Source organism: Erpetoichthys calabaricus, chromosome 6 (genome assembly GCF_900747795.2).
Source record: "Erpetoichthys calabaricus chromosome 6, fErpCal1.3, whole genome shotgun sequence".
Taxonomy (NCBI): domain Eukaryota; kingdom Metazoa; phylum Chordata; class Cladistia; order Polypteriformes; family Polypteridae; genus Erpetoichthys; species Erpetoichthys calabaricus.
In genome coordinates, this window is record NC_041399.2 from 6,162,566 (window position 1) to 6,186,810 (window position 24,245).

General features: G+C 41.3%; 1 protein-coding gene across 1 annotated transcript in view; it reads right to left on the minus strand.

Moving 5' to 3' along the window:
- LOC114653195 (NEDD4-like E3 ubiquitin-protein ligase WWP1) overlaps positions 1-24,245 on the minus strand; it is a 283,227-nt gene that overhangs the window by 117,333 nt on the left and 141,649 nt on the right. The window contains exon 7 of the mRNA XM_028803376.2: positions 11,334-11,503. Within this exon, the coding sequence (XP_028659209.1) occupies positions 11,334-11,503 (170 nt within the window). The remainder of the gene's footprint in view (positions 1-11,333; positions 11,504-24,245) is intronic.

A 24,245-nucleotide genomic window follows, 5' to 3' on the forward strand; every position in this document is an offset into this window, starting at 1 on the left:
TCAATGTAAAAGGTAATTCTAGGTCAGAACTCGTAAGGTCAATTCTAGGAATGAGAACAGTATTGTTAGCATGTGATCCTGTAAGAACTGTTGCTTGAATAACATTGTGTGTCATGGTGTTGACGACTAACCGTGTGCCATTGCATAAACCCTGTTTAGTGTTAAGGTTTCTTAATAGCATGATTATTGTTCTGTTTTTAAGGGTAAGGTTGTGTTGTGGTCATCCGTCCGGGTTAATAGTGTTCAAATATTTTAAGGGGAAATTCAGATGTTCATTGTCGTCATCAGAGTCAACTTTGTCCGAGCTTAGAAAGAGCCGTGTCTCTCCAGGAAGTAATGAAATGACCTGGTTATTAATGTGATTAACATTAATATTTTTTGGACATAATATAGTGCGTTGTGTTAACCACATATGCTTTAGCAGTATGGGCCATTGCCTTTTGGTAGCCTGATATGTACTCCGGTAGATGCAAAAGCAAATGAACTATTGTAGGATCTAATGCAGTTCATAAAGTTTTTACTTTTAGGCACATCGTTAGTTAGAAGCTTCTGTAGATATTCAGGATATGAATGTAAAGGAGGCAGTCTAATCTGCCCCTTTTGACAACAACGTGTAAATTCATTATTTGTATTGCCAGTTGTTTCTTCTGGGACGTTAAGTGAATGACAATGATTGCAAATGACATTCATTAATCCCAATGAATTTTCCTCAATAGTGGACTCATTATTGAAGGCGTTGTCAGCCAACTGGCGTAAGCGTTTAGCAGGTGTCTGGCGTTGATGTCCGCGACGGGCATGTTTTGCTTGTGGCGTTTGAGTGCCGCGTTGTTGCATGTCCATTATTTGTGATGCGCTTTTTTTGAGTTTTAATTGATTCGCCTCCTCTTTACGAAAAGTCCGTTTCAGTCTACGTCGTGCACTGTTTGTATCGAGCCTTGTCCGTTTTTGTATGTCTGTCAGTTGATCTTTCTGCTTTTGGAGTCTTGCTTGCTTGTTTTCTGGCAGTTCATATGCGCGTTGTAGACGTCTGCGTTCATTTATGCTGTCTCTTCGCTCCCGTTTTTGTATGTCTGAGATGCGAGGTCTTTCGGTTTGAACTCGTGCCTGTTTCGATGCAGCACTTTGAGACGCGCGCTGTATGCGTCTACGTTCATTGTGTCTGTCCATTTGGGCACGTCTCTGTAACGGGGTTACTTGAGCTTTGCGTTTTTTGATCCGAGACATTTTTTCTCCCGGAGTTTCCGAAGCGCGTTGTATGCGCCGCCGTGTATTTTGTTGTTTCATTCGTGTTCGTGTGTTTGGTCCCGTTATCCGATCTGAATCGTTTTGTACCCGTGACCGTGTATTCATGACTTGTTTGTTCCTCAGCATGCGAAATATGGATAAGTAATAAGGAGGATCGCACTCACTGTTAATATGTAGCCTTTTCTGCAGTTGAACGGTTAATAGTGCTTTATTGTAAGGAGATCCACCTATGCTGACACCTATGCTGCCTAGTGTGACAGTGTTGAGATGACGTATGTTTAATATGGACGTTTCCTTTAGATATGTGGCTTTGGGTGTCACTTCTTATTGATGTGGGGGGGGGGGGGGGGGCGCGTGAGGATTGTTGTTGCGCGAGCGTCTTCTTTCTTTTTGTGTTCCAGGGGCTTGTTGAATCCCCCTCTTTGTGTGTGTCCCGTCCGTTGCTTGTAGGGTGTGTGGGGTGGTTTTGTGTTCTTTTTTTTTGTGTTCCAGGGGCTTGTTAAATCCCCCTCTTGGTGTGTGTCCCGTCCGGTGCCTGTAGGGGGGGGGGGGGGGGCCTTGCTTTTGTGCGCGAGCGTCTTCTTTTTTTTTTGTGTGCTAGTTTCGTGTGCAATGGGCTTCGTGCTTTGCCTGCGTTTGACTACTTTTTTCTGTGCCTTTTCCTTTTTTCTGTGCTCTTGGCGCCTCATTTCTTTGACTCCTTTTTTCTGTGCTCACTCCTTTTTTCTGTGGTCTTGTCCGCCTCTCGCGGCTCCTCATCCGCCTCTCGCAGCCCCTCATTTCTTGGTGCGCCTGCGCAGTACGTCTTTTTGCGGCTACGGCCCATGGCTGGATGTCCCTGCGTCCATCCGGTTTAGCATTCTCGGTTAGTAATATGGATATATTAAAATGTACACAAGCAGTTATATGGGAATAACAATATTTTCATCTTGATTTTCATTCTACTGTTCCAGGTGTTCTAATTGTTTAATTAATCCATTATTTACTTATCAGCCATCCCCTGTGGTTTTCCCCATGTATTAGTGAAATAGGACAGTGAGGAGGCCCCGCCCAGCTCTCTACTCATGACGTCACTCTTCCCCTCCCCTCAGTCCGCAGCGTCTGCCTCAGATCAACATGAACATATCGCTCCTGTAGGCGAACTATGATTCTTAGCACGATGAGAGAAGTTGCAAAATCAACGTAATGTCCAAGCAAATTATAGAAAAAAAAGATCTAAATTCACTAAGTAGTCCTCTCATTCGCTAACTAAGCGGAGTTAAGGTTACGCCCCGAGGCAGACGCGTGAGTGAGGAGGGCCCCGTCCCCCTCCCCACAGCCAGATGAGACTCTCTCAGATTCGCGCTAATAAATTGGTACTGCAAGCGAAGTATGATACTCAGTGCGATGAGAAAGTCGCAACCTCTGCTCCTTAGGGACAAGCTGACAGAGATGGGATTAGATTCATACCTAGTGGCATGGATCGTGGACTATCTTAAAGACAGACCTCAGTATGTGCGTCTTGGGAACTGCACGTCTGACATTGTGGTCAGCAACACAGGAGCGCCACAAGGGACTGTACTTTCTCCGGTCCTGTTCAGCCTATATACATCGGACTTCCAATACAACTCGGAGTCCTGCCATGTGCAAAAGTTCGCTGATGACACTGCTATCGTGGGCTGTATCAGGAATGGGCTGGAGGAGGAGTATAGGGACCTAATCAATGACTTTGTTAAATGGTCCGACTCAAACCACCTACACCTGAACACCAGCAAAACCAAGGAGCTGGTGGTGGATTTTAGGAGGCCCAGACCCCTCATAGACCCAGTGATCATCAAAGGTGACTGTGTGCAGATGGTGCAGACCTATAAATATCTGGGAGTGCAGCTGGATGATAAATTAGACTGGACTGCCAATACTGATGCGCTGTGCAAGAAAGGACAAAGCCGGTTATACTTCCTTAGAAGGCTGGCTTCCTTCAACATCTGCAATAAGATGCTGCAGATATTCTATCAAACAGTTGTGGCGAGCGCCCTCTTCTACGCAGTGGTGTGCTGGGGAGGCAGCATTAAGAGGAAAGACGCCTCACGCCTGGACAAACTGGTGAGGAAGGCAGGCTCTATTGTTGGCATGGAGCTGGACAGTTTAACATCTGTGGCAGAGCGAAGGACGCTCAGCAGGCTCCTATCAATTATGGAGAATCCACTGCATCCACTAAATAATGTCATCTCCAGACAGAAGAGCAGCTTCAGCGACAGACTGCTGTCACTGTCCTGCTCCACTGACAGACTGAGGAGATCGTTCCTCCCCCAAACTATGCGACTCTTTAATTCCACCAGGGGGGGTAAACGTTAATATTTAACATTAAACATAGTTATTGTCTGTTTTTTCACCTGTATTATTATCATTCTTTAATTTAATATTATTTATTGTATCAGTATGCTGCTGCTGAAGAATGTGAATTTCCCATTGGGATTAATAAAGTATCTATCTATCTATCTATCTAAATCACAGCATTGTTCAAGTAAATTATAGAAAAAAAACCCGTTAAGTAGTTCTCTCGTGAAAAGTGGACAGACATTAAAATGGGTCTAAAAAACTAAGTAATATCACGCCTGGACATAAATAATTTTTAAAACCATTTCTTAGCGAGCACCTATGGGCCAAGGGTAACCTACATCCCAAATTTCAAGTCCCAAGTTCTCACAGTTCGGAAGATTTCATGATGAGTGAGTCAGTGGTATTTGGCTTTTATATATGTAGATTAGTGGGTCTGACGCTAAAGTAGTTGCAGCCTTTGATTATTGTGTTGATTGCCTGGGTGTCTGCTCTGCTCATTTTTAATTGTCGTTATTAAGCCACAATGAAGAGAGCAAACTACACAGAGAAAGGGCAAAATAAAATGAAATCAACAAAAGAGAGTTAATAATTTAAATCTATAGGAAAAGCAGAAATATTTCAAAATGTCTTATAAATGTAAATATCATGCTGCAGCCACAGTGAGTCCCCTTGACCAATTTTGGAAAACACTGTCATAGAGTATAATGGCAAAAGGTAATAAAGTGCACTGAGCTAAGTTAGGATGAGCAGACATAAAGAGTGATGATGAGTAAGCATGTTGTAAAAATGGGGGACACTGTGCCATCTCCTGAAGACAACTGGCTACTGCATAGTGTCTTTCACTTGCTGATCAATATCGGGCACATTTAAAGAAAAGCCAAGCAAAATGACACCTTTTATTGGCTAACTAGAAAGATTACAATATGCAAGCTTTCGAGGCAACTCAGGCCCTTTCTTCAGGCAAGATGTAAAATATATTTAAAACACACAGAACTAGAAACTGTAATTCATGCCTGAAATCCATTCTATCACATTTTTAATTTTAATGTATTAAAAACTAGAAAGCACTCCCAAACAATTAGTTCGCTTGTCTTTTGTCAGTAATTATTACTCCGTGAAATGATACTAATACACCGTGTGCTGTGTAGTGTACATCACAATGGTTGAATATCTACCTAGTGTAACCTCAAAAAGGAGATATTAAGGGATGAGGACAACAATAGAAATGCTGAAGTGAGAACATCAGTCATGTGAGAATCTGGAATAGAAGACGACTTTGAAGTGAGATTGGGATTACATCAGGGTTCGGCATTGAGCCCGCCATTGTTAATGTGAACAATAGATCAGCAACAAAATGAAGAAAGAGCCTCTTCGGTCAACGCTTTAGGCAGATAACTATGAGCTGTGTGGGGGGATACAAGGAACTGCAAAGGGAACCAAAGAGGTAAAGAGATGCTCTGGAGGGACCATGAAAGATGATAAGCAGATCAAAATGCAATATATATTCTGAAACATTGGAGGGAGGTAAAAATGAAAAAGGGACGCTCAGAGCAGACAAGTGTTAAGAAGTGGGATCCTTTAAATATTAGGATCAGTGATTCAAAGTAACAGAGGGCTAAAGGCAGAAATTAGATAAAGAAAAGGAGCAGGATAGAAAAATTGGAGAAAGCGTAGGGGAATACTCTGTGACTAAAGTACAGCTGCCAAAATAAAAGGACTGGCAGGTGAGACTGGCGAGCAATGCTGTATAGTGCAGAGACTGAAAGAATGGAAGTTCAAGAAATGAAAATGCTGTGAAGTATGTGGGGACGTACAAAGTGGAATAAACAAAAAAATAAGTACATTTTGGGACACTTAGATGGATATGGAAGAAGATAAAGGAGTGAAGACTCAATTGGGCTTGACGTGTATGGTGACATGAAGAAAATAGTGTTCTTAGGTGAGTATTAGAGATGGAGAAGACCAAAAACAGGATGGAAAAATGTGATAGTGAAGGTTATGCAGGAGACTCTGTGTAATGGCTTGAAAAAAGTTTTTGATGGAAAAGAGATACACACCTCCATCTGCAGCAACCTGGGATATGGGAAAACCAGAGGTAAAGAACAAGAGGATGTGGTGAAGATTTATACTCTTAACAATGCTGTCTGATAGTTAGGGAAAGAACAGCAGTCCAGTGCAAAAGATGTCAAAGACAAAACCTGTCCATCAGAGATATATGGAGTAACTGATTTTAAACTGATGGATATTAAATGTTGTGCACAAAATTAGGAAGAATGCAAGTACTGACATTTGTTCACTGTAAGAAAATTTAAATTCAAGTTGCAATTTCTAGAACTATTACAGATTATCAGGGCATGTCTTCTTATATAATACTCTACTGTTGCCGTCCGTTTGTCTGTCCAGGATTTTAAATCACTTGTTGCTCGCAAACCGTTTGACCTACTGACCTGAAATTTGGTACATATATACTACGTGACCTCTACTGTCCATTTTTAGGGTGATTTTTATTACTCTATTTTATATTATTGAAGAATCAACTCTTGGCAGCGGGCAGCAGGGCAGCCATGCAGTGCATGCGTACGGGTGCCATTCTCATCCCTACCACCTTCGCCATCACTTCCTCTACCTCTTCATATCTTACTTAAATCATTCTTGAGGCAGATTGAACACTGAAGTGCCAGCTTAAGTGAAAAATTAAGAAAAACGTACTAAGTAATTGCAACACAAAAACTAACTTAATCAGTTTAAACGAGAAAAGATGCCGACAGAAGAAGAGAAGAAGCGGGCTGCAAGGGTGGAAAAAAGAAGAGCTGCTCAGGAAGCAGCGAGCGCATCAACCTCTGAGCAAACAAATGATAAACATACAGAGAAAGAGGAGGAAACTATAAGTTAAGTCAGGGGTCGGCAACCCGCATGCGGCTCTTCAGCCTCCTTGTAATGGCTCCTTTTGGCCTTGACAAAAAAAAAAAAAAAAACATGAAAATGAATAACGGCAATTTCTTAATTTAATTTGTATATAATATATGTAATATATATAATGTTTATTTACTACTACTACTGTTATACACTTTAACATCTAATTTTTATTTTTACTTATAATTTGTCAACTAAAATATGCATCACATCTACGTCTATAGCCCTCGCCTTTACCTGCAGGTGGCTTCTGGAGTGTGCGACCCCTGTACTAACCATGAATAAATCCCAAAAATGAAAAATCCCAGAAGAGAACAGAGAGTTTAATTCTGCGTGGACAGAAGCATTTGCCTTCACCGCCAACGACGCTGGCTTACCGGTGTGCTTAATATGTGGCGATAAATTATCGAACAACAAAAAATGTAACGTTGAAAGACATTTTCGAAACAAGCACTCAGCATTCACTGAAAAATACCCAAGTGAAGATGAGCGAAAGAGAGCAATTTCAGAACTGCAACGGAAAGCTGAACAGAGCAAACATACTTTCAAAAAGTGGATCACTTCTCCACAATCAACTACAGCTGCTAGTTTTGTGGCAGCTCAAGAGATCGTAAGGAGGGGTAAGCCGTTCACAGACGGAGAATACATGAAAGAATCGTTCATAAAAATATCAGAGCATCTATTCTCTGACTTTAAATGTTTTGGCGTAGGATGTTTTGGTGTTTGAGCGCATGATGACAGTGTTTGCCAGAGATGTACAGAAAGGTACACTCTCTCACTTCCCCTCCCTGAGAGAGTTCAAAGCAGTGAACATTCACATAAATTGTGATTATTTCCACCGTACAATTATTGCAATGCAAGCTGCATTTAGAGAAAGATTCAGTGAGTTCAGAAAGAAAAAAAACACTCTCTCCTTCCCTGGACATCGACCCATCCCTGCTGAACACATCCGCATTCACAGGAGTAAGTAAGCCCGATCTAGAAATTGAACTGGCCGCATAGCGGATAAAGATTTATGGGTGTCCAAGTTCAAATGCCTGACAGCGGATCTTGAAGAAGTCGCCCGTCAGAAGGCTACTCTCGCTAAAGAGCACAAATGGACTGATATTGAAAACCTCCCCAAACCCGACAAACTTGTTTTCAATACATGGAGTGCCATTCCCGAAACATATATGAACATGAAAAAATATGCATTTGGAGTCCTGTCCATCTTTGGCTCAACATACTTATGTGAGCAAGTTTTCTCAAGAATGAACTTCATAAAGTCCAACTATCTCTCCCACCTCACACATGAGCCTGCAGTCCTGTGTGAAGGTCAAAGTCACATCGTATAGCCCCGACATAGAACAACAACATTTATTTATATAGCACATTTTCATACAAAAAGTAGCTCAAAGTGCTAGAGATGATCTGCAGTGAACTTCAGAAACAGAAGTCACATTAAACAGGTGAGAACAATAGCATTTAATAGGCTAATATTTAAAAAAAAAAAAAAAAAACACATTTATTTCAGACCCGGAGCTGATGTCGGTTTTTTTGTATGTTCGGGTGCTTCAGTTGATTGCTGGCTGAGAGGGAAACCTGAAGAGGATGAGAGCACACTGAAATGGAATTTTATGTTTACTTTTTTAAAGCTGCTAAGCTACAGCTAAATGTTTTATTTATATTAAAGTGGGCTAGTTTTTATTTTAATTTTATACAGGTATAGGAAGGACTCAAATAGGCCTGCAGAGTTCAGTTAAATTTATTTCAAAGTAGGCCTACACATGCACACTGCACTTCTGTTTGTTGTATTCCATGGTTGTAACATGTAAAATCTAAAAAAAGATTAAAACTTTTAAAAGTTTATAAGCTGTGTTATGTTTTGCGGCTCCAGACTATTTTTCTTTGGAGGAAGAGGGGGCAAAATGGCTCTTTTGATAGTGAAGGTTGCAGACCCCTGAGTTAAGTGCTATTCACTGCACGTTATTGTACAGTCGGCCATTACTGGCATTCTATAACTCTGATGGCCAATTGTCTTCGCTGTAGTGTGCTGGGTCGGTAACATCATTACAAGAGTACCCACCATATCAACAATCTAATTAAGAAGGTAAGGCTCAGTTATGGGACCTACTCACAAACCAATGGAGGCAGTAACAGGGGACAGAATGAAGACAAAACTGATGGCCACTATGAACAATGCTGAACACAAGCAATTTTTTTTTTATTTTTGGTAATTACAATACAATACAGTTTATTTTTGTATAGCCCAAAATCACACAGGAAGTGCCGCAATGGGCTTTAACAGGCCCTGCCTCTTGATAGCCCCCCAGCCTTGACTCTCTAAGAAGACAAGGAAAAACTCCCAAAAAAAAACCTTGTAGGGAAAAATGGAAGAAACCTTGGGAAAGGCAGTTCAAAGAGAGACCCCTTTCCAGGTAGGTTGGGTGTGCAGTGGGTGTCAAAAGAAGGGGGTCAATACAATACAATGCAGTACACAGAACAGAACAATTCCTCAATATAGTAAGAAATAAAAAATATAAATTTTAGAAGTACAGAGCAGAATTTAACAGTAGATGATGTATCCCATAATAAGATTTGGATTTGTGTTGAGTTCTGGAGACCTCATCCTTCAAGCTGCCTCCCCCATTTGGCCATTCCACGACTGAAACAGTGCTGGGCCAGCCAATCCGATGAAAATCGGATAATAATTCTTGTGTGTGCTCAAGGAATTGTTGTTGTAAAATTTCCCCTTGGGACAAGTACAGTACTTTGTTTCTGCCTTTTTCTATGTATCTAACTATCTATATGTCATTGTGTAAGCACTAGTTTTGTGCTGAGATACTTCTCCTATCACTGTTGCAAGTACACAGCTGAACCTCTAGAATGAGAAATGATGACATTCAATAAAGATGTCTGAACAAGTCTCTGACTTGAATGATAAATGTTAGGGAGAAAAATTATATTTAAAGGGTAGAAATATGTTATTGCTGCAAAAGTCTCTAAAGGCCCCTATGTCATAAACTATCCATACATCACTTAAAGTGTATTCTAAGGAGTTGGAAAAATAGGAGTCATTTTGTAATGATGTGATTGGTAGTAGTGCTTGTACCTTCAGTCACCTTCAATAACACCAAATTCTATTTGAGTGATGTACTGCCAAATACTGCAAGTAGATGTTAAGTCTGTTTCCCTTTGGGTTAAATCTGAGGCTACTGCTGTTTTTAATATATAAATGATCTGGACAGCAATACAAACAACACGCTGGTTAACTTTGCAGATGATACCAAGCTAGATGGATTGCGACATAATCCAGTGAATCATTACAGGGGAACTTGGGCCGATTTGTAACAGATGAAATTTAATATAACTAAATATACTGAAAGCTATATAAAAAATGACCACACAAAGATGTGGGAAAAGAGGAAGAGGTAGTATTATATGGTGGAAGTTAAAATTTTAGATTTAGATGCACAATGGGAGGTCTGAAACTTGAAAGTACTGCTGATGAGAAGGTCCTAGTAGTTACAGAAGACTCATCACTGTCAATCTCCAGGCAGTGTTCAGAAGCCATTAAGAAGGCTAACAGAATGTCAGAGGAGGTCAAGTCAAGGGAGGCTATGCTTAAGCTTTATAAAACACTGGTAAGGTCTCATCTGGAGTACTGTATGTTTTGGTCTCCGGGCTACAAAAAAAAAGACACAGCAGCGTTGGAAAAAGTCAAGATGAGAGCAACTAAGTAGATACCGGGACAGCAAAGTATAAGTTATGAGCAAATATTGAACAAGTTGAACTTATTAATCTAAGCAAAATGAGATTAAGAGGTGACACGACTTAAGTATTTAAAATTATGAAAGAAATTATTACAGTAGACCCCGGTAATTATTTTAAAATGTATTCAATAAAAGCACTGGGGGTACAGTTGGAAAATTGCTAAGGGTAAATTGTGCACAAACATTACAAAGTTTGTCTTCACATATAGTGACCTAGTAGTGTGGAGGAGAGCATCACTCTGGGGACATTCAAAACTTGACTTGATGAGCTTTGTTGATCTAAGCGGCTTGCTCTTATCAAACGTTTTCTAATGCTAACCATGTATTTAGTGACATAATGAGAGAATTCAGCATTTCCCAACAAGGTACAACTGAGTTTCTGAGGTTTTTAAATTTAAGATTACTGTTGTACAAAGCTCTTCATATGTTACTTCCAAAGTACATTACAAATCACTCACAAAAGGAGTGGGTGTGGGTTATGTGTCTCTTAAACTGTTCTATTATAATAGTAGCTTAATTCCTTGCCAGTAATTGCTATTTCAAAATTAAGTTCCTTTTTCAGTACTTCCATCTAGAACATTTAGAGACTGGTAGAAGACTATTATAATATTTTTAGGTTTAATATCATTAACTGTAAAAATCAACTGCAGCTTTTGATTTCAAACGAAAACTCTAACTAGAAATGGAGTTTAATAATAAAAAGTATATAAAAATGGGAATAGCTATGGATGAAGAAAAAGAAGAATAAGCATCTAATTAAAAGAATGGCTGAAACAAAAAAAACAGAAGTCACAACAGCATTTCAGGGCCAAGATGAGTAGCTATGGAGTATACTGTACATTATACACATACAAAACAGTGCCAGTTTATTTCCTGCCTTGCACTCGATGCTTCCGAGATAGGCTCCGGTCCCTGAAGTACTGAGATGGATACTGATCCAAGTTTGACAATGTTATTTTATGTCCAGTTATTCAGTTTACTACTGTATATTAACCACAGGAATTAAAAAAAAAAAAAAAATCACTGGATGCTTACACCAATATATTACATATAAAAAGAGAATTATGCAAGCTTCAAATCAGTATTTAAAAAACAACCACCTACCAGTACTACTCACTACAAGATTGGACAGATTGGGTGCTGGTGTTAATTCAGGTGTTTTGTCTCCATGACTGCAACACAATTCGCCGTTTCCATTGAGCACTCGACTGTCTGGCACCATCTGTACTGAAGAGGACGGCACTGCCTGAATATCACTTCCACTGGAGGTTCCACTAGTTGATGTAAAAAAAATAAATAAATAAATAAAAATAAAAAGAATATCACCATTAAATGAGTGCCAAACTAGAGATTTTCAAGGTTTATTTATACATTTTTAAAAATTGCCGTCCAGAAATGTACTAAACACATTGTTCTAGTTAAACTATTGGTAGTGATAAGTGCAACCGCCTGTTCAAACCTTTCCTTTCCCAAAAAAAAAAAAATCCAAAGAATCCTCTGACATTCCCAGGCTCTCCTTGTTAATATGTGTAATATTATTATTAACTCTTCGAGGGCTGAATATTTTTTCCAAAAAACACAGTTTTCTGAAAGCACACAAAGCAATGGTTTCACACATAAGTCAACATAAAATGTCTGTTGCTATGTGCTGTGACTGCTGTTGGCGCATGTTCAGCATCTCTGGCAGCAGTGGCTACATTGGGGGGCACCTCGATGGTCAGCAGGAATGCGTGGTGGGCTGGCTGTCTTCGCACAGCAGCTGGGAGGCAGTAGCAGTGTGACGCAATCTGGTTTGTACCTCTCGTCATCATAAGTGGTGGTCCTCCCATGTTAACACTGCTGTAGGTGCATCAGCCATATGAAAGTGTTCATCAGTTGGGGACCGATCAGATGATGCTGGTACCTCACTTTCGTTTTTGATCTCCATATCACTTGCATCAAACTCAGAGTCTGGCAAATCCTATTCAAAGAAATTACGTAAAACGTTCATGGAGTATTTTGCTTTGCACATTCGCTTTGGTCTCTCGCCAGATGTCGGTGCCATTTTAGAGGTTGTTTGCTCTTCAATACTCCTGCACGCGTAGGGAATCGAGGTAAAGTCAACAAAGCTATGTAACTTTCCTTCTAGCAAAAAGAGTCGAACTATAAAGTGAACTATAAGGGTGAGTTTTGTTGAAGTTTACAGCTGATTACCATCCTCTACTCCTGAATTTTGACAAAAGTCGACATCAGCCCTGAAAGAGTTAATAGTATTCTGTTTCGTGGTATCTAGCTTCCTAGATAACCTTCAGGGGATAAGAGGATTGAAGACAGAAGCTGGGAAGCACTTCTTAGCACCAAGAGTTGAAGAAATTTTGAACAATGAATTTTCCACCATAAGGGAGATCCCTATTTTGAAGGATTTGCATGAGACGTTACAGCAAATTTTAGCTGGTCAAACAAGTGAGATTCACAGAGTTATCCCTGCCCATTTTTAAACCTCATGCTCTAGAAGTTCAAGTCACCTTCAGTCTTGTTGATAAGCAAGGGCAGAGACATAAAGTCCCCCCAAACTGCTAAGCTTCTGCCCTTCCAAGGTTCATGACTGTAGTTTGATTGCTAGTGTATTGTGTGTGCCCTCTGAATCCAGCAGTTATTTTGTCAAGATCCATGTGGCCCAAGGAGTGTCATTATTTGCATATTAATCCTAAGGAAGGAGCTGGAACTAAAGAAGCAGTAATGAAAAATACAAATTCCAATGGAAAGCTGTGAAATAGGATACTAGGATGTAAATTCCCCATCAGGCTCCAGAGAAATGCTTGTCACAACCTTTGCACCCTGGCCACTAAATTGCTGGGTGGAGCTCTCCTTCTAATAAAAATGAGAAGGAAAAACTTGGACACACTAGATCAATGTAGAAAAAAAGGCAACGGAATTTGGAATGAAACAAATAATTGCCAGTAACATACACATACAGCTGAAAATGAGGCTTACAAAGTTAGAAAATATATGAATGGTATCAAATTCAGGTGTGTTTGGGGACTTTTAACTGTTTAGAACATTGAAGTGTTTCTAATCTTAAGATATACTGCAAATAAAAGGTCACTTAAATACTTATTGAATACACTGTACCATACCATTCACAACACCATTTAATTCAATTTAGGGTCACAGGGAATAGGACCCAATCAAGGCAGAACAAGGAGAAAATTTGGAAACCAGTCTAGATCTCAGAGCACACTCACACAGTCAGTTGACCTAATCAGCATACCCTTAAGTTGAACCGAAAAATAAGAAGACATAAGAGTAAAAGCCGTTCATTCAAATCAATTAATCAAATCAAATAGCCTTTTATTGTCAATTCGCTATATGTGCAGAACATACAGGAGAATCTAAATACTGTTTCTCTCAAATCTTCGTAGTACAATAAAATATAAAAAGTATAAAAGTATAACATAAGATAAATAACATTAGAACTTGTAAGAAGACCTGTGCACAATGTGCAATAGTCATTAGTGCAAAAGCCAAAAACAGTAAAAAATGAGAAGGTGCAAACGGAGTGAAAGGGGTGGGAGCAGCACCAGCAATGCTGATGGCTCTACAGGTGTGGAAAATGTCCTTGAGGGAGGGCAGTAGGGCACTGATGATCTTACTGGCCGCATCCACTATGCATTGCAGGGACTTCATACAGGAGGAAGTGCAGTTTCCATACCACACAGAGATGCAGCTGGTGAGGATGCTCTCAATTGTGCCCAGGTAGAAAAAGCACATGATTGGGGTGGAACTTGTGCTCTCCTCAGTTTGCGTAGAAAGTAGAGGCGGGTTTGAGCTTTCTTGGCCAGTGATGTGGTGTTATCTAACCATGATAGGTCCTCGGAGATGTACGTCCCCAGGAACTTGGTGCTACTCAACCTTTCCACAGCTGCACCGTCGATGGTCAGCGGGGGTTAATGTGAATGACCTCTCCTGAAATCGACCACAATCTCTTTGGTCTTTCCCACGTTCAGGAAGAGATTGTTGTCTTTACATCACTGGACCAAGTTGGCTCACCTCGTTCCTGTAGTTGGCTTCGTCATTGTTGGTGATGAGGCTGACCACGGTTGTATTGTCTGCAAACTTGACAATGTGATTGCAACTGTAGATTGGTACACAGTCGTGGGTCAGCAGGGTAAAGAGCAACAGGCTGAGCACACCCTTGTGGGGCCCCTGTGCTTAACACGATGGTCTTAGAGGTGATATTGCCGGCCCACATATTTTGTGGCCTCCCTGTAAGAAAGTCCAGCACCCAGTTACAGAGAGAGGTCTTGAGTCCCAAATGGCTGAGTTTTTGTATTAGCTGCTGGGGAATTATTGTGTTGAATGCTGAACTAAAATCTAAGAACAACATTCGCACATAGGAGTTCTTTGAGTCCAGGTTAGTGAGGGCTGGATGGAGAGCAGCAGAAATGACATCCTCTATGGACCTGTTTGACCTGTATGTAAACTGAAACGGGTCATTGGGTGGAGAATGGACTTAATGCTCTGCATAACCAGCCACTCAAAGCATTTCATGATGGTGGAAGTAACTGCTACGGGCCGATAGTCATTGTAGCTAAATGGGAGGGGCTTCTTAGGAACAGAAATTACAGTTGTGACTTTAAAACATGTGGGAACAACAGCTTGGTCCAGGGAGATGTTGAAGATGTCTGGAAGGACATCCTTGAGCTCCTCAGCACAATCCTTCAATGCATGACCAGGTATGTTGTCTGGTCCGACTACCTTCCATGGGTTGATCCTAGAGAGGGTTCTCTTCACGCTGGCTGGGGCCAGACATATGGCCTGCTCTGCCCCGGCGGGGGGGGGATGGTTTTCTGTGCTGATGAGCTCTTTTGTGTCGCGAACCGGCCAAAGAAGTCATTTAGGCAATTAAGCAGTGTGATGTCACCTTCACAGGTCTGTTGTGAGGGTTTGGATGCCACGCCAGAGAGACTGTGCGTCTCTGGTGTTGCTAAAGTGTCCAGATATTTTCTTGCTGTACTGCTTTTTTGCTTCCCTGCTGCCATGGGACAGGTTGACTCTAGCTGTTGCTAGTCCTGCAGTGTCACTGGTCTACACCTTAAATTGGAAGTAATCACTACCTGCCTCAGACCAAGCTTGTTTGGTTACCCCACAACACTGTTCATTCATGCTCAAGCACTGCACACACTTTTAATCGTGTTCTGAGAGAAACAATTTTGTATACAAAAATAGGGAGTGGTCTCCCCTCGACTTTCTCGTATACTCAGATATGGAGATGGATATTTGAGGAGTAAACTGCAAGATAATGATTATATTTTTATTTTATGTAAATTAAAGAACCATCCACAACAAATCAAATCAAATTAATAATATATTGAACATTATAAAAAAGTAAAGTTGAATAAATTGGACTCTGTAGCTACATAAAAAAAAATAAAGTACCACTTCCGGTTAGCAGAAATAGCTGAAAAGTTGATAGAAATCTATGTTTTGTACCCAATACCTGTATGCAAAATTTGGCTGACTTAACTGAAAGCGTACTCAAGTTATCGTATTTATACATATACACACACAGAGAAAGAGACAGACACACACACGGAGGGAGGTCTAAAACATAGAGATTCATCAAAATCTCGAAACTGAATTTTTGGACGATTAGAATACTTTCCCTACAAGTAAATAAATCGGACTCGGGAAGGTCTAAAACGTCAAGATTCATCAAAATCTTGACTTCGTATACAAGAATGTAAAAAAGCAAGATTTTTACCGAAAAAAAAAGCAGTAAATTAACATCAAGTAAATTCAGAGAATGGAACATCTGACTATTTCCAGTCCTTGATTTAGTCTAGTAGTTCCTCTGTGGATTTTCTATATCAGCTGCAGATAATGGGTTTCTTTTTAGAACATTACCAAAGTTTTGACGAGAACAGGCCATTTAGCCCAACAAAGCTCTTCAATCTAATCAGCCTAATTTCTCTAAAATGACATCAAGTTGAGTTTTGAAGGTCCCTAGAGTCCTACTGTCTATCACACTACTTGGTAACTTATTCCAAGTATCAGAATCGGAATATCCTTATTGTCATTGTAACAAATACAACGAAATTAGGTGCAGTCCCTGCGGTGTCAAAACATAAATAAATATAATTAAAAAAGGATAAGAAGAAATAAGATAGAACACAAACATTCAACCTAAGACCTTAATTGCACATGAACACTACAGGTGCTGGTCATAAATTTAGAACATCATGACAAAGTTGATTTATTTCAGTAATTCCATTCAAAAAGTGAAACTTGTATATTAGATTCATTCATTACACACAGACTGATGTATTTCAAATGTTTATTTTTTTTAATTTTGATGATTAAAACTGACAACTAAGTCCCAAATTCAGTATCTCGGAAAATTAGAATACAGTAATCCCTCGCTATATCGTGCTTCGCCTTTCGCGGCTTCACTCCATCGCGGATTTTATATGTAAGCATATTTAAATATATATCGCGGATTTTTTGCTGGTTCGCGGATTTCTGCGGACAATGGGTCTTTTAATTTCTGGTACATGCTTCCTCAGTTGGTTTGCCCAGTTGATTTCATACAAGGGACGCTATTGGCAGATGGCTGAGAAGCTACCCAACTTACTTTTCTCTGTCTCTCTTGCGCTGACTTTCTCTGATCCTGACGTAGGGGGATTGAGCAGGGGGGCTGTTCGCACACCTAGACGATACGGACGCTCGTCTAAAAATGCTGAAAGATTATCTTCACGTTGCTACCTTCTATGCAGCTGCTTCCTGAAGTGACATGCTGCACGGTGCTTCGCATACTTAAAAGCTCGAAGGGCACGTATTGATTTTTGATTGAAAAACAAACTCTGTCTCTCTCTCTCTCTCTCTCTCTCTCCCTGCTCCTGACGGAGGGGGTGTGAGCTGCCGCCTTCAATAGCTTTGTGCCGCAGTGCTTCGCATACTTAAAAGCCAAACAGCCCGATTGATTTGTTTGCTTTTCTCTATCTCTGTGACATGATCTGCTCCTGACGCACACTCCTTTGAAGAGGAAGATATGTTTGCATTCTTTTAATTGTGAGACGGAACTGTCATCTCTGTCTTGTCATGGAGCACAGTTTAAACTTTTGAAAAACAGACAAATGTTTGTTTGCAGTGTTTGAATAACGTTCCTGTCTCTCTACAACATCCTGTGTTTCTGCGCAAATCTGTGACCCAAGCATGACAATATAAAAATAACCATATAAACATATGGTTTCTACTTCGCAGATTTTCTTATTTCGCGGGTGGCTCTGGAACGCAACCCCCACGATGGAGGAGGGATTACTGTATTGTGAAAAGGTTCAATATTGAAGACACCTGGTGCCACACTCTAATCAGCTAATTAACTCAAAAGCCTTTAAATGGTCTCTCAGTCTAGTTCTGTAGGCTACACAATCATGGGGAAGACTACTGACTTGACAGTTGTCCAAAACACGACCATTGACACCTTGCACAAGGAGGGCAAGACACAAAAGGTCATTGCTAAAGAGGCTGGCTGTTCACAGAGCTCTGTGTCCAAGCACATTAATAGAGAGGTGAAGGGAAGGACAAGATGTGGTAGAAAAAAGTGGACAAGCAATAGGAATAACCGCACCCTGGAGAGGATTGTGAAACAAAACCCATTCAAAAATGTGGGGGAGATTCACAAAGAGTGAACTGCAGCTGGAGTCAGTGCTTCAAGAACCACCACACACAGACGTATGCAAGACATGGGTTTCAGCTGTCGCATTCCTTGTGTCAAGCCACTCTTGAACAAGAGACAGAGTCAGAAGCGTCTCGCCTGGGCTAAAGACAAAAAGGACTGGACTGCTGCTTTCTGATGAAAGTAAATTTTGCATTTCCTTTGGAAATCAAGGTCCCAGAGTCTGGTGGAAGAGAGGAGAGGCACAGAATCCACGTTGCGTGAGGTCCAGTATAAAGTTTCCACAGTCAGTGATGGTTTGGGGTGTTGGTCCATTGTGTTTTCTGAGGTCCAAGGTCAACGCAGCCGTCTACCAGGAAGTTTTAGAGCACTTCATGCTTCCTGCTGCTGACAAACTTTATGGAGATGCAGATTTCATTTTCCAACAGGACCTGGCACCTGCACACAGTGCCAAAGTTACCAGTACCTGGTTTAAGGACCATGGTATCCCTGTTCTTGATTGGCCAGCAAACTCGCCTGACCTTAACCCCATAGAAAATCTATGGGGTATTGTGAAGAGGAAGATGCAATACGCCAGACCCAACAATTCAGAAGAGCTGAAGGCCACTATCAGAGCAACATGGGCTCTCATAACACCTGAGCAGTGCCACAGACTGAGCGACTCCATGCCACGCCGCATTGCTGCAGTAATCCAGGGCAAAGGAGCCCCAACTAAATATTGAGTGCTGTACATGCTCATACTTTTCATGTTCATACCTTTCAGTTGGCCAACATTTCTAAAAATCCTTTTTTTGCATTGGTCTTAATTGATATTCTAATTTTCAGAGATACTGAATTTGGGACTTTCATTAGTTGTCAGTTATAATCATTAACATTAAAAGAAATAAACATCTGAAATACATCAGTCTGTGTGTAATGAATGAATCTAATCTACAAGTTTCACTTTTTGAATGGAATTACTGAAATAGATCAACTTTGTCATGATATTCTAATTTTATGACCAGCACCTGTATTGCACAAGATGTCATTTATTGCACTGCTGCATTGGAGGTGATTAGGTGGCAATTCAGTGTCCTAATAGTAACAGGGTAGAAACTGTTATTCAGTCTATTAGTCTTTGTTTTGATGCTCCTCTATCTTTTGCCTGAGTTCATGAGCAGGGTGTGAGGAGTCTTTTAAGATGTTTTCTGCTTTCCTGAGGCAGCGAGAGCTGTGCAGTTCATCCAGAGAAGGTAAAGAGCAGCCGATGATCTGCTAGACAGTCTTTACGATCCGCTGAAGTGTTTTTCTCTGTGCTGTTGTGCAGCTGGAAAGCCCCACACAGAGGAAGTAGCACAGGGTACTCTCGATAGAGCAGCAATAGAAGGACACCAGCAGTTTTGGGGGGATGTTATTTTTCCTGACGACTCTCAGGAAATAAAGTTTCTGCTGAGTCTTCTTCGCCAGCTCAGCCGTGTTCACACCCCAGGACAGGTCTTCCAAGATGTGGACTCCCAGGAAGCAGATGTCTGACACCCTCTCCACACAGTCCCCTCCAATGTAAAGTGGTTTAATGTCTGCTTTATTTTTCCTGAAGTCCACAACGAGTTCCTTGGTCTTACTTGTGTTCAGGAGCAGGTTGTTGTCAGTGCACCACACTGTCAGCCGCTCCACTACGTTCCTGTAGGCAGACTCATCCTCCCCAGAGATGAGCTCCACCACAGTGGTGTTGTCTGCAAATTTGACGATGGTGTTGCTGTGGTGGGCGGGGGTGCAGTCATGTGTGTACAGCGTGAAGAGCAGGGGGCTCAGCACACACCTCTGAGGACAGCCGGTGCTGATGCTGATGGCCGAGGAGATGTGAGGGCCCAACCTAACCCTTTGTGTGCGGTCTGTCAGGAAGTCTTTAATCCATATACAGGTGGAATATGGGAATCCCAGGGCTAGCAGCTTGCACACCAATCTGTGAGGGAGGATGGTGTTAAAAGCAGAGCTAAAATCAATAAACAGGAGACGTGCGTAGCTCCCCTGGTGCTCCAGATGGGACAGGGTTGCATGGAGAGCAGCAGCAACAGCGTCCTCCGTACACCTGTTAGCCCTGTAAGTAAATTGGTGTGCATCAAAGGTGGGAGGGATGAAGGAAATAATACGACTCCAGACCAGTCTCTCAAAACACTTCATCAACACCGGGGTGAGCGCTACTGGCTGATAGTCATTCAGGCAGGTTATGGGTGATTTTTTTGGTAAAGGGAGTAAGATGGAGGATTTCAGACATGGAAGGAACTGAGGCCTGGGACAGTGACAGGTTAAACATCTTTGTAAAGTCCCTAGCCAGCTGCTCTGCACAGCTCCACAACACACGTCCAGGGACACCATAGGGACCTGCTGCCTTCCTAGGATTGACAGCCTGGAACGAACGTCTCACCTCGTGTTCCTCCACCCTAAGGGAGGGGGTGATGTCGTTGTGATATAGTTATTGTTACCTGTGTGAAGAGACGCAATGTCTAGGTGAAAAGTTACCAACTATGTCCCCGTGTTCTTGCTGAACTCATTTTAAATTAACAGCCTCAATCCACTGTACTAATTTCTTTCAGAAATCTGAAATCTTCAATCATGTCAGCTCTTGTTCTCTGTTTGCTTAAGCTGAAAAGGCAAAACTCCTTCAATGTCTCCTCATTACTTGTACTTTGCAGTCTTGGAATCAGTTTAAATGTTCGGTCCTTCCAAAAAAAAAAAAAAATGTGGAATCATCTGTTGTACTCTTCCTTAACTCTATTATTCAGTAAGGTTTCTGTTATTGATATGACCCACTAAATACAAGCCCAACATACTTACTTCCCATGTGATACTCCTAACCTAAAAGTAAGCAATTTTTAATGTATTACTTACTTTATTTTGTGTCTTCAACTATGGGCTAGAAATTTCTACGTTTCACGATTATAAAGTGGATGTTTCAAGTTTCAGTCTATTGTTATGTGTATACAGCACAATGACATTCTTATTAGCATATCTTCCGCAGACTAGGCACAGTGGTACAATACCAGCAACAGATTGGAGCACACAACAATACATTAACTCTTTTAGGGCTAATTTTTTTTTTGTTTCTTTTCTCCCAGGGCTGAATATTTTTCCAAAAACTAACATTTTTTAAAAAAGAACACAAAACAATTGTTTAACATATCAAATCAACAAAAAATATTTACTTTTGACAAATGTTACTGTCTGTCATGTTGTATGAGCCTGAATTCTCTATGATTTCACATACATATCACATACATTTTACACAGCAAAGTCTGATCTCGCTCAAAGCAGCCAATTTCAGTCATTGCCACATTGCACTCCTTACAATACGTGTTGCTTTGGTGCCTATTTTTCAATTGTCTGTTGCTGCATTTTCTAACATATATTGTTAGTGTGTACTGTAGAGAGACAAGTCACCCATTTGCCATCGTGCCATGCCACTGCCACCAAGTTTTCTGCCTGCATGAAAACCGTATTGTCACCTCTTTTCATCTTCTGAAACTTTATGAACTTTATGTATGGCATTATAGCCTGGCTCACCCCATGGGATTTGCTTCTGTTTATTACAGAAGTGAATAAAACTTTGCAGCAGCACGTACCTAAGCCACCAGGGGACAAAACACGTTTGGACCAATGCTCCCTGAAGTTATATCACCAGTTCTGTCCCATCTCTATTTGTAATGCCACAGCGCGCTTCATCTCGTCTTTTGTTGTGGGTTTCCACTTTGAATAACGAGAATGCGATGCAAACGCAGCACGCGATTCAAAAAAAATCTCTGCCTACCTGTTTGTCTCGTCTGACAGTAGCTGAAAAGCAGCATTAGGAGAGAGCAGCCTGAAGTACAGCAGCTGGTGATCTGTTGTATCCAAAAGCAAGCCATGCCGTCTTGTAAACTCCGGTAGCCATATCGGCTCTCAACGGATCAATGTATGTGTATTTATCCCATGCGAACCTTGCCGTAGATGCATCGGCTGCACGAAGGCACTCAACTGGCAGCAGATCCGCTCGCGCGGCATCGGCTGGTGTCTGATCAGCTGATGCCTGCTTCTAACTCTCTTGCTCGATCTCCTGATCACTGCCAATAAAGTCCGATTCTGAAAAATCAAGAGTCCGACTCCGCGGTAATGCGCAAAACAACGTCTGCCAAGTGTTTTCTTTTCTGCACTTGCTTCGCTGCCTTTTCACATGTCGGTGCCATTTTGCCTTTGTTTACATTTCGCAACTCACGCACACGCAATGTTTATTTGCCGGGTCAACGAGTCTAGCATTCCTCCAAGCACAGAGGGAATGCCGGTGACGTGACAGTGAGATTTGTCGCCATTAACAGCTGATTGTCGCCCTTTATCCCTGGATGTCGACTTTTGTTGACATTCACCTTCAACCCCTCCTGTCGACAAAAGTCGACATCCGCCCTAAAAGAGTTAAGCATTAAATCATGAGAAACATACATAAGAGCCACTTGAAGAGCCTTATGATCTCAAGATGAAGACTCTAGCATTTGCTCCTAAATTGTATTTTTTATTGCGCCTTAAGTACCAAATAACACTTTTTACAGTCGAGTCAGACCTTCCTCTCAGTTATTCTGTTTCCAGAATACAAGCATAGACTAAAGTAAGATAAGTGGTTCAGTGTACAGACTGCCAGAATGACTTCCTGCTGCTTCTCATCTTAGACACCCCACACGTAGCATGCTGAGCTCCCACTGCTGTACTGATACTTTGAAAGAGTGCAAACAGAGCCCCCTCATTAGATTTGCTAATGACAACAATACTGTAAGGCTGACTACTAACAATGATGCGACACTTTACAGAGAGATGTGCACCACACATTACAACTACTGTCAAGAAGGTTCAACATTTAAAATTTTACCTCAGAGGTTAGAATAAAGATGGTACAATCATCCCTCACCTATCGTGGGGGTTACGTTCCAGAGCCCCCCCCGCGATAAATGAAAATCACGAAGTAGCGACCTTATATTTATTTTATTATTTATATATATTTTAAGGCTTTATAAACCTTTCCCACACTCTTATAAACACTTCCTATGCTCTTAAACACTTTCTACACTCTTAAACCTACGTAATCTTTTACGAAAATTTCACAAAAGCACAACACCGCAGAGCAACACTACGTGCAGCGGTCAGACGTCGATGTGAAGTGGACAAGGCGAGATGCTGAACGCATAGTCACAGCGCGAGAGAGCAAACTGACTGCTATGGTCACTGAGCCAATCAGCGCCCAGGATACAGAACACAGTGCTCTGGTTGGTTGCCTCCCATCCATCAGCCAATAGTGAGTATATATATATATATATATATATATATACAGTGGTGTGAAAAACTATTTGCCCCCTTCCTGATTTCTTATTCTTTTGCATGTTTGTCACACAAAATGTTTCTGATCATCAAACACATTTAACCATTAGTCAAATATAACACAAGTAAACACAAAATGCAGTTTGTAAATGGTGGTTTTTATTGTTTAGGGAGAAAAAAAATCCAAACCTACATGGCCCTGTGTGAAAAAGTAATTGCCCCCCTGTTAAAAAATAACCTAACTGTGGTGTATCACACCTGAGTTCAATTTCCGTAGCCACCCCCAGGCCTGATTACTGCCACACCGGTTTCAATCAAGAAATCACTTAAATAGGAGCTGCCTGACACAGAGAAGTAGACCAAAAGCACCTCAAAAGCTAGACATCATGCCAAGATCCAAAGAAATTCAGGAACAAATGAGAACAGAAGTAATTGAGATCTATCAGTCTGGTAAAGGTTATAAAGCCATTTCTAAAGCTTTGGGACTCCAGCGAACCACAGTGAGAGCCATTATCCACAAATGGCAAAAACATGGAACAGTGGTGAACCTTCCCAGGAGTGGCCGGCCGACCAAAATTACCCCAAGAGCGCAGAGACGACTCATCCGAGAGGTCACAAAAGACCCCAGGACAACGTCTAAAGAACTGCAGGCCTCACTTGCCTCAATTAAGGTCAGTGTTCACGACTCCACCATAAGAAAGAGACTGGGCAAAAACGGCCTGCATGGCAGATTTCCAAGACGCAAACCACTGTTAAGCAAAAAGAACATTAGGGCTCGTCTCAATTTTGCTAAGAAACATCTCAATGATTGCCAAGACTTTTGGGAAAATACCTTGTGGACTGATGAGTCAAAAGTTGAACTTTTTGGAAGGCAAATGTCCCGTTACATCTGGCGTAAAAGGAACACAGCATTTCAGAAAAAGAACATCATACCAACAGTAAAATATGGTGGTGGTAGTGTGATGGTCTGGGGTTGTTTTGCTGCTTCAGGACCTGGAAGGCTTGCTGTGATAGATGGAACCATGAATTCTACTGTCTACCAA